Source organism: Protopterus annectens, chromosome 2.part0 (assembly GCF_019279795.1).
Source record: "Protopterus annectens isolate FY-2018-M chromosome 2.part0, PAN1.0, whole genome shotgun sequence".
Classification (NCBI taxonomy): domain Eukaryota; kingdom Metazoa; phylum Chordata; order Ceratodontiformes; family Protopteridae; genus Protopterus; species Protopterus annectens.
In genome coordinates, this window is record NC_056728.1 from 1,672,414,144 (window position 1) to 1,672,429,587 (window position 15,444).

At 42.1% G+C, this 15,444-nt stretch overlaps 1 protein-coding gene across 1 annotated transcript in view; it reads right to left on the minus strand.

The window, feature by feature from the left end:
* The window catches only part of VPS13D (vacuolar protein sorting 13 homolog D), a 3,321,573-nt gene that overhangs the window by 1,178,287 nt on the left and 2,127,842 nt on the right, over positions 1–15,444 (minus strand). Inside the window, exon 40 of the mRNA XM_044060428.1 lies at positions 5,317–5,391. Coding sequence (XP_043916363.1) covers positions 5,317–5,391 — 75 coding nt within the window. The remainder of the gene's footprint in view (positions 1–5,316; positions 5,392–15,444) is intronic.

Sequence of the window (15,444 nt, forward strand, 5' to 3'; positions counted from 1 at the left end):
CTGATCCCTGTGGGTCTCCACTCATGACTGGTCGGCAGTCTGATTTGGAGTCAGCTACTTTCAAACTGTGGGTTCTATCTGTGAGCCAGTTTGCAACCCACCTAGTGATATAGGGGTTGATGCCTAGCTTAGTGAGTTTTTCTGTGACTTCTGAGTGGAGAATGGTATCAAAGGCCTTGGCCAGATCAAGGTAGGCTGTATGAATCACCTTGCCTTCATCCACAGCTCTGGTGACTTACTCAAAGAAGTCGACCAAGTTGAGCAGGCATGATCTACCCTTCACAAAACCAAACTGTGTGGGATCCAGAGTTTGGAGATTCCCTATATCCTTGTTTATTAGGTCCATGATGATGCGTTCCATAGCTTTGCATATCAGACTTGTAAGGCTACTGGGCAACAGTTCCCAGAATCTGTAGTCCCTCCTCCTTTGTGGAGAGGGATGACTAGCAGTGCGCCATTCGGTAGGGACAAAGCTTGAGGTGAGGCTATGATTGAACAGGGCACACAGGTGAGGTACCAGTTCACTCTGTAGTTCATGTAGAACACAGACAGGGATATTGTCAGGTCCCACAGAAGCTGTATTCTTGGCCTTGTACAGTGCTGTTTTAACCTGTGCAGCAGTAATATTGGGTGCCTGGCAATCTACTGGTACTGTGATTGATCCTTTGGGGGGGGAGAGTGGTAAAGTTGGCACTGAATCTGTCGGCCAGTATACTGGCAATATCTGTTGGCTCGGTATAGGAGGTACAATTGTGCAGCAGCTCACAGCAAATCTGGGTATTGCCATGGAGATTCTTTAAATAACTATAGTTAGGAACCTGGGTGGGAATTCCCAGATATGCTCAGAATTAGCCCAAAATGACAAAAAATACACCGAACCCACAGACATTGCCAACATCCTAGCTGACAGGTTCAGCGCAAACTTCTCCCCCCCTCCCCACCAAAAGGGCAAATATCTATCCCAGCAGAGTGCTGCCCCCCTGACATCTCAGATGCTCAGGTAAGAGCCGCCCTCTCCAAAGCAAAAAACACAGCATCAATGGGACCAGACGGTGTCCCGGGCTGCATCCTACATGAACTCCAAGAAGAGCTAAACCCAAACCTAAAACTACTGTTCAAGCTCAGCCTTACTACAGGATATGTACCCAAAGGGTAGCGTACAGCAACTGTGGTCCCTCTCCACAAAGGTGGTGCCTCAATGGATCCTGGAAACTATTGCCCCATAAGCCTGACTAGCTTGGTCTGCAAAGCTATGGAAAGGATCATCATGGACCTCATAAATAAAGATATTGGGGACCTATAGACACTGGATCCTACCCAGTTCGGCTTTGTTAAGGGCAGATCCTGCCTCTTAAACCTGGTCGATTTCTTTGAAACAGTCACCAAGGCCATTGACGAGGGGAAGGTGGTCCACACAGCCTACCTGGACCTCGCAAAAGCCTTCGATACAATACCCCACTCGGGCATTACAGATAAGCTCACCAGCTTAAATATAAACCCCTATGTCACTAGATGGGTTGAAAACTGGCTGAAGGACAGAACCCACATGGTTAGAATTGCTGGAGCCATGTCAGACTCTAAACCAGTTACAAGTGGCATCCCACAAGGCTCAGTCCTGGGACCTCTCTTGTTCAGTATATATTTCTCAGAGGTACAGGCCAACATGGAAGGACTGTGGCTGACCAAGTTCGCAGATGACTGCAAACTGGGCGCCATAATAGACTCTCCAGCCAACACAAGCATCCTCCAAAAGGGCCTCATAGAAACAGACAACTGGTGCCAGAGCCATGGCCTCAAGCTAAACGCCAAAAAGTGTATAGTCATCCCCTTTGGCAAAAACAAAGTGCCCACAAATTACCACATAGGTGGTAATCCATTATGTACAGAAGAAGTAATTAGGGACCTGGGGACTCAAGTTGATAGCAATCTCTCATTTGACAACCACGTGGCCAAAGTGGTTAGAAAACCATTTTATATAGCCCACCTAATCATGAAGGGATTCACATCTAGATCAGGGGAGGTCATCGTGCCTATTTACTCATCCCTCATCAGGCCCATAATTGAGTACAATGCCCCTTTTGGGATGTACCTTACCAGACACCTGCAGCAACTGGAAAGACCCCAAAAGTACCTCACCAAGAGGATCAAAGGGCTCAAACAGATGCCATATGCTGCCCGGTTAAAGAAACTCCAGCTCTACTCAGTGGCATACCGCCTCCTCAGAGGCAATCTGTGCCTGACGTATAAAGCCATGTCCAACCCATAATTAATGGACATGCTGCACCTCAGAAAATCCAAATCCGATCAAGCTAAGCGCTCGAGAGACTTGAACCTCAGCACTGAAATAAACAGGACATGCTGGAGGGACAGATTCATAACCCAGAGGCTCCCTTCACTCTGGAATAAAATCCCAGTCCAGGTTAGGCAGAGTCCCTCATTGACTCTCTTCAAGAGGAATCTTGATGAGTGGATGGGAGATCGTAGGTTTACCCCAGGTATCACTTCTGTGTCACTGTTAGACAGAGGCACAGTATACTAACCTCGAAAAAGGGCATAGCAAAATTAATTTAAAATGGGCGGCGAAAGCCAAACACACTCTGGCTAGGCTTATAAATGCCCTAGGCCAGATAGCCTAGTATGAACCTATGAACCCAAGGCCTTGGTGGTTGTCTTTACTATCTGCTGCAATTCTGTTTTCATAGCTAGCTTTAGAGGATTTGATGCAGGATCTCAACTTTCTGTTGAGGCTGATAAGGGAGGTTTCCAGTCTTGGGACTTCACCTTATTCCACATCAGTTTCCTCCTCCTGTTGTAACGTTTATTTATGGCAAGGGATAACCAGATTGGCTTCCTTTTTTGGGAGGAGAGTGTCTTGGTTCTATTGGGAATGGCGAGATCCATGCATTTGTGTATGTGTTCGTACAGTGCATTGGTGTATGATTCAGCGGTTATACAACTATTGTCCATTTGCATGGTTGCCGTGAAGTTAGCTACCTCTGTTTTTAGGAGCCCAAAGTTAGCTTTGGAGACGTTTTTCATGGTGGTCACCTTTATGGGGTGGGGTGGGGGGGTGGGGGATGTGGATTTCCAAGGTGATTAGTTTGTGATCAGATCTAACAAGGGAGGAGTTGACTACTGGTGTAGAGCAATGGTCACCTGTATTAGTAATGACCAGGTCAAGGATGTTGCTACCTCTAGTGGGGGTAAGAATGAGCTGGTTCAGGGCATTGGAATTAATGAATTCCAGGAAACGCTGGGCAAGTGTATTGGTACAGGAGTAGTTTTTCCAGTTAATGGAGGGGTAGTTGAAGCCGCGCAGTATGAGAGTTGGACCATAATATTCTCCAGGGTGCTTAGGAACGTGGAGTGCAAGTCTTGGGACATGGTTGGGGACCTATAACAGGCTAAGACCTGAATCGATGTCTTACCCAATGTTAGCTGCACCTGAAGTATCTCTGATGTGTTATGTTGGGCTACCAGTCTGGAGGTGTGCGCATCCTTTATGAATATGGAAACACCACTGCCTTTGGGGCCGAAAGGTGTGGCTTATTCTAGCCCCTAGGTGGGAGTGTGCTACACATATCTTTGGAGGCTCACAACACCTTTCTCTTACAAATGCACAGTCTTATATGCCTACTACGATAGTAAGAAGGCTACACGAAAACAGTGGTATGCTGAGCCAAAAGCCTGCACCAGGGATGCTCGACTGTACTGCCCCTCCTCCAACAGAAAGCTGTAGTGTACATCCTGCTCTACCCTATCCTTCCATTCCAGATTGCTACATTCATCCTTATCTGCTGTCAAATACCCTAGCCACTACTTGAACTCACCTAAGCCGTAGCCAGGGCATTATCCTTCTACACCACTAAAGATACCTCAGGTGGTACAAACTTATGTACAATAATGAAAAACTGGTGGGGATGTTAAAACAATCCAGTAATGGAATGCCTGACATTGAGGAAAGATTACAGAACAGTTGAAATTTAATGTTAAAAAAGTGAAAGGTTTGGAAAGGGATACCAGAAGCCACACATTCTTATATTGTTAATGTTAAAATGTATGAAGGGGCTGTGATATGTGAATAGACTTAGAAAAACTGGGTCTGTGTACAGTAAAAGATAATTGTATGGGGTACAATATGAACACACAATTTGTTATTTAGGGCTGAATCTGAAGGGTGCTGCTGAAGAGGAAGGACAGAGAAAGAGAAGAGAACATGCATGGAACTCAGAAGGAAGTCACTTCAAGTATAAATGAGAAAATACTGTTCATGTAAACAGCTGTTGGGCCCTGAAAAAATATTATCTGAGGTAACACTAAAAAGTCAGTCATCAATGGGGTTCAAAATTGCTTGGGATAAAGCAAGAACCAAATGAAAGTATGAGAGGAGTAATTTTTTACCCATTTTGTTCCTCTCCACAGTTGATCATTTGCCCCAGAGACTCACTATCTGCCAGGACTACTGAGCATCCTTATTTTCAGGACTTTCTCTGACCTATGTTTGGGGCAAGTAAGGAGATTGGCACTCCTGTTGCAGTGTCAAACTGCTGGCAGGGAGTGTTTTTGCTGAACTGCTTGCATTTTATGCATATCAGTGACAGCCCATGGTGGGATATGCAATGGGCATCAGCACTGCTCAACTCTTCATTTCTGCAAAGGACTTGAGCTCAGCTCTTCTGTCTCCTTGGTTGTCACCAGAGAGAAAAGCATACTAGGGTGCACCGACGTAAGCCTCTTTCAGCTCTCCAGGATGGACACATCAATCATCCCTGTCTGCTACATCAAGCTCCTGATCCGAGGACTGAACCAAGGTCACCTGGGCCAGAGTCAGGGCACATCAGTGGCATAGGTTGGAATGAGAGCAGTAATTGTGTGGGATTGATAACAATGTTCAGACAAACTCTACAGACTACAGCTCATCTACTGACATGTTCATAAGATTCCAAGCAATGTTCACAGGAAGCAAGTAAATCTGTCAATAAAATTGTATCAGCGAAGTTAAGTAACAGAAATCATAAAAGTTTAACAGCTGAAAATATTAACTAGGAGTCCCAAAACCAACATTTAAAATTCTAAGTACAAAAAGTGTCACATTTATACAAAGGTGTGGAAGCCAAGAATGAGCTTCAGCAAGTCTACGCACCTTATGTGGGAAAACAGCAGTAATTGCAACACAATTTGCTTATTAAACACCATTTCTTTTATACATACACACACACACACACACACACACACACACATATATATATATACATATATATACATACACACACACTCACAAGTAACAACAATACGTGACTCCAGACAGTACTGTACCTCTGGAATAGATATGCCGTTCTAGGTTAGTCAGACTGGCTGTGCTCCTAGTTCTAAGGAATGCAAGAGGGAGGCCTGGCAGAAAGCAAGAGACAGAAAGTAGACACACACAAAATGGAGTGAAGGTTAGTAATACATTCAGTGCACAGAAAAAAGTGAAAAGCATGCAGTGCATTCATACAAGACCGTTTAAGAAATCATTAAGAAATCATACTGGATAAAAAGTGTACCATTAAAAATGCTTGAGGAGCACACAAAAGAATTTGTGAATTCTACAGGTTCTGGTAAGCAATACAATACAACAGGCACAAGTTCATGGAGAAGTAAAATATATAAATACAATACTACATGTACTAATTCTAATTTGACAAGATTTCCTACTGATATATAGCTGAAAAAGCAGTCTTTAGTTGATATAGCTGAAAAAGCAGTCTTTAGTTGATATTGTTTTATTATTATTATTATTTGAACTGTTTTTTAAGTACTTACCTTTTTGCAGTACAAAGTCCCTTAGCATATCTTGCCATTCAGTATTTACTCATTTCAAGCTTTAAGCAATATTCTCTATAAAATATTACTCTTACAATTCTGGTCTTGGAAAAAAAAAACTTAAAATATGTCACAAACATTACAGAATGTTAGACTACCAAAGATCTTTAGAGATGTTCAGAACTAATCCTATATTCATCTCAAAGCAATGTGCACTAATACTGAAAGAAGACATCTGACATGATAGGATGGCCATAATGATGTTCAGTCACCAATATGGATCCCCAAAATAATGATGGATTTGACACTACCCCTGATTTTACAGAGAACTGTCTTCCTTATATATAACTGATGCAATTCCACTTCACGGAGTACTGCAGTTACTTACTGGTGTGTTGTTAGACCATATATGACTTCTGCCACACTACGCTTAAAGACAAGTCTATTGTTGAGATGATAGCTCATGTGAAGACCATGCCTGAAGCTTAATAAATGATCAGACCGCTTCATTTTGATTGTATAATTTTTGGGAAATCACTTTTAATTACAACTGTTACACTTTAGTAATGGACACAGTAAGTAAACAACCTATGGCAAGTGCAAGACATCATTTTTTCACATGTGTGTATTCATACAAACTGTTACAAGGGGAAAAGATACCAACAAACAATACAACATGATTAACAGTAACAGAGACAAATTATAACGGCATTCACAAGAAATAGTAGAAACACATGGATAACAAGATCAGAGTACAGTGCAAGTAGGGGTTAAATATGCTCTTGTAAGAATTAAGTAGACAGTTTCACACCTATACAATTTCGAATATGATCCAGCTATTCATGAGACTACACGAAGAGTGAATTCATAAAACAATGCAATTTTGTTTCTGAAACTGCTGATCACATTCATTATTTCTGATTAAGTTACAATCTACTATATGGATTTTCTTTGGGAATAACATCAAGTCTGGCTGTATTGCTGAACTACCTCAAAACTTGAACAGTGAAATCATTTATATGCAACAGTTATATGATGGTTATGTAAAAGTAACAATTTCAAATTACCAGTGAACCACACTCATAGTGCTGATATGCAAGCAATAATGCCTGTCAGGGTGTGTGTTAATATGCAATTAAGGCCCACCCAGGGGTGTTCTGAGGCGCAAAGCCATATCAACAGAATGGTTTGGAGGGACAGGTATATCTCACAGAGGACACTATTTCTCAGGAACAGACTGCTCCATCCACATAAAATAAAGATAATCTCCATCCATATTAAAGCACAACTTGGATCTGTGGATGGGTAATAGCAGATTTACCCCAGGACTGTCATCTATACTATGAATGGAAAGCAGAGTTCCCTTTCCCCCTAGACAAAACTGAAAAAAGTCCAGGAGCTGACTTAAAAAAAAAAATCAGGACTACACTGGGTTTGAAACAAACACTGTTGTTGGGTGGTTGAGATGATGAGGAAGACCAAGTAAGAAATAAGTGGAAAAAACTATAAAGTGTTAATTCTATAAAATGCAGTTTGGACATAAGAATAGTCCTCCTGCAAGAAGTGGCTAAAAAGGATGGAAATTTGTAGATTGTACTAAATTGGAGACATGACTCAAGTTATTAATGTTTAGAAGGACAATGAAGGGACTGAAGATATAACTGTAAGGTAACTAAAAGTTTTTTTTTTCTTAGTACTGTACGTAAAATAATTGTCCTGAAGAAAACTGCATGTTACTTTAAAAAGGAGTTCTGCACCATATACAAATGTAATGTACTTGGGGTTTATACTACAGTAAGATAAAGGCTGGATATACTATAAGCAGTATAATGTTATGATCTTAGGCTGTTGGGGGTGCAGAAGTACACTGATCATACATGTGTATTAAATTATGGTGGCTTCCTGTTATGTTATGTATGTAAATGACAGGAAAAAGCTTTCCTTTTTCTCTGAAAAAAAAAATAGAAAATGAAAAGCATGTAAAAAGGTACTTTCACAAACATTAACATCATAGTTTACTTGTCTTCATCTCAACCAGCCAACAGCAGTCTTTGCTCAATTCCAGTTGTAAAACAGTTAACTGTTTTTCTCTTCACCAGCAAGTTCTGCAGCAGGAGATGGCCTGTCTACAGCTACAGTACAATTAGCATTTAAAGGGGAACTGGCAAACTAATTAGTGAAAATAAATGAAGTCTGAATTCATGTTGCAGTGAATGGATTCTTTCTTTCTTTTTTAAGGAAATAGGTTAGTAGGTGAATGGCGGAAAAACTGAAGCTACCAGGTGTTTAACAAGAGCCATCACCTACATCACTTAAGTATTTATACATTCTTTTTTTCTCCATTAACAAGAGTCATAAACTATAGACTGACTACAGTTGCAGGCAGTTAATCAGGAATTACTAAAGAATGTGCTCTGAGACATTTGTACACCAAACATCATGATTAGTATTTAATGGTAAATTGGAAAGCAGTTAAATTAATGTTTAATAGTAATATAAGTAAACTCCTTTACAGGTAGTTGCATCCCTGGCACCCTTAGTATTTACATATTACATAAAACAGTGCACAATGTAATTCATTTAAGCATAGTTAATGCACTTTCTCTTACGGCTAAAAATTAGTTAGGTGTGAGCATGAAAGCTGTTTTCACATCTGTGAGGTAAACAGGACAAGGACAGAAGAGCAATGAGGACATAGGCATCAGCAAGTATTTGTAGCATCACTAAATCTGACTTTAAAATAGGTAAAGCCTGAGGGTATAGCTGTCAATTTGGGGCAACTGCCCCTATACGGAGGGCAAATTTCCCTTTTTTGGAAGGAGTACACAGCTATTATGTGTTTGCTGTGAGTTTAAAGTGATTGGGGGTCAACTTCTAAGTTGGCTGACACTGCTAAACATCTTAATTTCAACCCTCCCAGTATGAAAAAAGAAACTGAGAAAAAAAAAAAACAGCCAGTGGTATTATCAGCTTGAGTAAAATTCAGTTACTGGCCAGTGAGTAAAATACCTAGATGCCAGCAAGGAAGAAATTTAGAAAACCTGAAAGAAAATTAAACAGAAAAGGTGAAGAAAAAAATGAGAGGAATCCTGTAGTTGTTCAGCAAAAAGCAATTCAAGCTTCAGCTTTGGTACAAAAGATGGCTTCCAGTAATTCAGAAGGAAAAATAAACCAAATGTATGTAGAGGTGATTAAAATAAATTAGAGATTTTGTGGTGCATCAAATAAACAGGAAGGAACAGACTGTTCTAATTTTATGAAAGCACAAATAGGCAACTGGCCGGGTATTCGACAACAGAATTTGAAGTACCGTTGTAAGCTTCAAACCGGCCAAAAGAAGGCAGCTAAGACATAAGACCTGTATTAGTAAAGATGGCATCATGCTAGCAGAAAGAGTTAATCCTGACCAAACTCTGACAGAAGGAAAAGTATTTAAAATGAGAGACAGCAGAGAGTTTGTGGAAAATAATTGTTTACTGTACAATAGGCAGAATAAAAGCATTTATCCCAGCAATCAGGGGATGTTGAAAAAGAGGTGTAAGATTCAAGCTGTTGTATCCAGCTGTATTCTGAATATTTTTCCTGAAGGATCAAATACATTTTTAGAAACATAACAAATGAGGAAATAAAAAAAAAGTTTATCCAAAAAAATTAATCCTGCCGACAATATACCTCATAGAGAGACTTTCCCAGTGAAACTTTTTCCAATGTTCCAAAGGAAACTGCTTGAGACAGTAAAAAGCACAGGAGTCATCTAGAAAAATCAGAAGCACCTTGGACTTGAACAAGGGTCTGCTAATGAGAAAGTACAGTTGTGTACACTTACCATAAATGTAGATGTTCGAGTGTATTCACTGTTGCAGTCATTACATTTGGGTTATCTGTTTGCAGGTAGCCCTCAGTCAGCCTGATTAACAAAGTCTTGGGTCCTGCATCAGTTGCTGTCCCTTCTTCCACGACGTCAGGTCGTCAGGGGTATAAAACATGCAAACGACGCCATTACATCAGGTTTTCTTGCCCCAGATGTCAAGCGCCCCCTAATGGGAAGCAATTAAATATAAAAATACAATGATATACCTCCAACAAAAAAGCAAATACACCAAAAAGCATTTAAGCATAGTAAAGGAAAGTAGAGGTATAGCCAGAAGAAGTTAGGGGGATGGAGGGAGGGTAACCAGGACTGCAACAGTGAATACACTCGAACAGCTACATTTATGGTAAGTGTACACTACTGTACTATGTTCTTCATGTTTCACTGTTGCAGTCATTAAATTTGGGTAGATTCCCAAAGCTATGGTTGGGAGGAGGAATTTAGATAGCATTAGGACCAGCTATAAGGCCCTGCAAGACTGCAGTGGTGAAGCCAGCTCTGGATTAGAGAAAATTGGCAAATGATAATACTTAGTGAAGGTATGTACAGAACTCCAGGTAGCAGCTTTTAGGATGTCCCTGGTAGGGACGCCTCTGAGAAAGGCTGTAGAGGTAGATGCAGCCCTGGTGGAGTGAGGTCTGATCCCCCTGTGTTATAGGTTTTCCACGGTGCTTATAACAGAAATGAATGCAATGGCCTATCCATTTAGAAATGGTTTGCTTTGAAATAGCCTTCCCCTCTGCCCCTGCAGCAAATGCCACCAGCAGTTCAGATTTCCTTTGAGGTTTAGTCCTGTCCAAGTAGAATCTAAGTTGTCTGTGCACATCTAAGGAATGTAGTATCCATTCCCCTTTGTTCTGTGGATTGGGAAAGAAGGTTGGCAAATGAATGGACTGATTAAGAGCCACACTGGATATCACCTTGGGCATGAAGGATGGATTGGTTCTGAGGGACACCCTGTCCGCATGAAAGATGATGAAAGGCTCCACTGCCATAAGGGCCTGTAATTCAGATACCCTTCTTGCTGAAGTGATTGCTAAAAGGAAAGCTATTTTCCAAGAAAGAAATTTTAAGTCTGCAGTAGCAGCTGGCTCGAAAGGAGGTAGAGTGAGTTTCTCCAAAACAAAGTTAAGATCCCAGACTGGGGTTGGAGCTCTCCTGGGTGGACTCAACTTTTCTGCCCCTCTGAGGAACTGCTTGAGCAGTAGATGAGAGAAGAGGGGAGGTCCTGTTTTATACTGAGCTAAAATGTCTGAGACGTGAATTTTGATGGAGGAAAAAGACAGACCCTTGTGAAGCATCTCAGTTAAGTAAAATCTGAGGTAAATTGGATGCTGCTGTGCTCATCCCTTCAGACTGGTTCCAGACACAGAATCTTTTCCATTTTTCAGCATAAGATTTTCTAGTACGAGGCCTCCATGCCTCTAAAATGATATCCATCACAGGTTTACTGAGGAAAGGTACAGGAGAAATTAGAATATTAGCCAGGCTGCTAGGTTCAGTGTTAGAAGCTGAGGGTGCAGAATCTGGTTCTCCTGCTGAGACAACAGGGAAGGAGTCTGAGGCAGGTGCCAAGGGGATAACCATGACACACTGCGCAGGAGGGGGTACCAGTGTTGGCGTGGCCAGTCTGGAGGAATCAAAATCATCCTTGGTTTGTCCTGTTTGATTTTTTTGTAGTACCTTGGAGAGCAGAGGGGGGAAGGCATAGACTGAAGGACAGAGCATCCACTTTCCAGGCTTGTGTGTGGGGAGTCCTTGTGCAAAATGTGTCCAATTGGTAGTTCTGGGGAGAAGCAAACAGGTCTATATCTGGGCTCCCCCATTTGCTTGTCAACATGTTGAAAATCCTTGGTTCCAGTTTTCACTCGTGTGGATCCATGAGGTTTCTGCTTAGTCCATCTGCCAGTGTATTCAATTTTCCTGGCAGGAACTGAGCTTGTAGGTGCACCTGGTAGCTCAAGGCTGTGTTCCACAATGCCATGGCTAGTCTGCAGAGGGGGTAAGAATATGTACCCCCCTGCTTGTTTACGTACCACATAACAGTGGTGTTGTCCGTCTTTACCATTAGTTGTCCAGGAAGAATGTGGTCCTTGAAGGCTGTCAGAGCATTCTGTACAGCTAACATTTCTTTTTGATTGATATGCGGGTGCATTTGACTTGGGTTCCATTTGTCTTGAATGCACTTCCCTGCTAGGTGAGCCCCCCATGCATAGTCTGATGCGTCTGTTGTTAGGGTATGGGCGGCAGGGGGTGGTGTGAAAGGTAGTCCCTTGTTTTGGTGGCAGACCTCTGCCCACCAAAGGAACTCTAGGCGTAGGCAAGGTATGATAGGAATCGTTGCTTCTAGATCCTGAGAATGTTGACACCATAGGCTATTTAGATACCACTGTAGTTTCCTCATATGCAGTCTTGCATATGGAATTAGAAAAATGCATGAGGCCATGAACCCCAAGGCTTGCAGTATTTGTCTTGCAGACAGCAGGGTTTTTTTAACCACTTGTTTGAAGTAGGTTGTCAAATTAATTTGTTTCTCTGGTGTGAGGAAAGCCATCTGGGAAGTTGCATTCAAGCTTGCTCCCAGGAATATAATTTGTTGACAGGGTACCAGGTGTGATTTCTTTTCATTTATGGTGTACCCCAGACAAGTGAGAACCCTTTGTACAAAGGCCAGAGGATTCAAAAGTATGTCCTGGTTTTTTTGCCTGAATTAGACAATTGTCCAGGTATGGGTACATCTTAATATTTCTTTGCCTGCAAAATGCAATAACTGGAGCTAGGTACTTTGTGAATACCCTGGGCGCAGTAGATAAGTCAAAGGGCAGTACAGAGACCTGATAGTGCGTGTCGCCTGCTTTGAAGCGTAGGTATCTTCTGCAAGATTCCCTGATTGGGATGTGCAGGTATGCTTCTTTTAAATCTAGTGTTGCCAACCAGGCATATTTGTCTAGCATAGGAAGCAACTGGTGAAAAGTCAGCATCTTGAATTTTGGAATCTCCAAAAAGGTGTTTAGAGTAGACAGGTCCAGGATAGGACGCCATGAATTGCCTTTTCTGGGTACCAGGAAAAGTCTCGAGTAGAAACCTTGTCCCTTTTCCTCCTCTGGTACCAATTGAATAGCCCCCATGCTTAAGAGAGAAAGTACTTGTTTTTGGGCCTCTGCGCACTGATTTGGGGTAGGTCTGGCCACCCGCGTTGTGTTGGCAATGTGTGGAAGTGAAATCTGTATCCCTGGGACACTATATTTAAAACCCATTTGCCCTAGGTAAGGAGTTCCCAGTTCTTTGCATGAAGAGCAATATTTCCCCCCAAAGGGGCAGTCAGTTGATAAGTGCTTGGAAATTTTAAAAGGCAGTCACTGAGACACCTTACCATTGGGGGGAGTCTTATTACTCCCAGATTTGGAAGTGGAGGTCCCCTACTGCTTAGCCCAGTGCATACCCTAGGACTGCAGCCTGGGTGTCCTGCTGGATCTGGGTTTGGACTGAGAAGGTCTGGAAGAGACAGGAAAAAAACAATTCTTGGAAGGCCAATGCCTACTAAATCTTGGAGGTTGTACTTGTAAAAAATCTTTAACAGTTTGCATAGATTTAGTTTTTTCTTCCATCTTTTTAAGAACTTCTTCTGCCTTGTTGCCAAACAGGTGGTCCTGGTTAGGGGAGCATCCAGTAATTTTGCTTTAACATGATATGGCAAAGATTGCTCCTTAAGCCAAGCATGCCTTCTAAGTACAGACCCAGTTATAGCAGCCCTGCAAGAAGCCTCTAGAGAGTCAAAACCACATTGCAAAGTATGTTTTCCAACCTGTTCAGCTGAATGCAATAAATCCTGCAAATCCTTATTTTCAGCACAATCAGGAAATATCATTTTCTGTTTAAGCAATCCAATAATATGCTGCTGATACTTCAACATATGAAACTGGCAGTTTAAGGCCCTAATTGCCAAAGTTGCAGAAGTGTATACCTTCTTACCCCATCTATCCAGCGCCCTGGAGTCTCTATCAGAGGGGGTAGGATTTTTGGCAGTAGTAGCTTTAATGCCCTTAGGCCCCTGTGAAATGGGCTCAGTATCCACAGCAGGATTTTTGAAAAGGAACTTGTGAGAGTCAGGGACCCTGTAATATCTATCAGGTTTCCTGGGAGCAGAAGGTAAAGAGTAAGGGGCCAAGCTAGATTCTGCAAATGCATCATCAACAATGTCTAGCACAGGAGGTATGGCTAAAGGCCTGTGCTGGGAGAGGAACAAGAAATCCCTAAGCCTCATTTTAGAATCAGAGAAATCCTGACTTTCCCAACGAAAATGCTCCCTAAGAGTATGTAAGGTTTCACCAAAAGAGAAATCCTCTGGGAAGGAAGCAGAGGGAATGGAGTCCTCAGCATCAGAATCCTCATAGGCAGATAAGGGTAAATCCTGGTCATCAGAGGAAACAGAAAATTCAGAATCCTGGTCGGAAGTATAATAAACAAACACAGTCCTAGGTCTCTTAGAGGGGGAAGGCTGGCTTCCCCTGATTAAAGTAATACGGTCTTCAGCCATTCTTATCATCTGTTTTTTAGGCATAGAGGCCTGACCATGCAGTCTGGGCGTCAGTTTTTTAGGCATGGTTCGAGATTTAGGCCTTGAAGAAGAAGATGGCATCGGTTTAATGCACAAGTAAGTAGGCTTGAATACATCCTTAGAAGCCGGTGCCTGCACAGTGACTCCGGACCCCATCCAAGGTAGAGACATCCACAGGATCCACAGTTGAAGCATCTCGCGGCATACCAGACTCCGAATGGGTCTCAGTAGAGGCCTGCGAATCAGAAGTAGCGGGTATCAGGGGCTGCGAAAGCACCTCACTGAGTACCAGCGAACTGGCGACTGGCTTAGGAGAAGTGTTGTCAGCAGCTTTGGATCTAGGCGGTCTATCTCTGTCTTTATCTTTGTGTTGTTTCGGAATGCCGATAGATGGATGACTGACCGAAGACATATCAGGATAATTGAACCGAGCACCAAAATATTTAGAAGCGTAAATATACTGATGACGGATAGTTCGTGGTTTAAATAAGGCACAAAACTGACAGCGAGATAAGTCGTGGTCTTGGCCTAGGCAAGGAATACAGTACGAATGAAAATCTTTATGAGGTATTTGCTTTCCACAAGTACTGCAATTATTTACTTTTATTGACATCAGTTAAGAGCAAGAAAAAGTTTCCCCAACGGGGTACTTAGCTTTTAGTTGAAGACTTCAGTTCTGAAACTCAAAAACAAAAATTTCAGGAGTCAGCCGACCGGCACTTGCAAACTGCTTCTGCTTCGGGCACCGCACAGCAAGAAAGACTGATGTAATGGCATCAGCTACATGTTTTATACCCCTGACGACCTGACGTCATGGAAGAAGGGACAGCAACCGATGCAGGACCCAAGACTTTATTAATCAGGCCGACTGAGGGCTACCTGCAAGCAGATAACCCAAATGTAATGACTGCAACAGTGAAACACGAAGAACATCAAAAGATAAACAGGAGGAAAGCCAGTAACATGGAAATAATTGAATAAATGGAGACTATAAACACTAATCCCATTTGTGAAATATGGCTTTGCAAGAAAACATGGCTGAGAAAGACTGGACCTTTGATGACTTTATTAAATTTGTGGGTGGACTGTAAAGCATACACCCCAATTAACGTCATTAATGTTTAGAAAGACACTAAAAGGTCAAAAAGTAACTAAGGAAATAACCTTTGTTCTTACTAGCATTTGTATAAACCATTTTGTGATAAACACT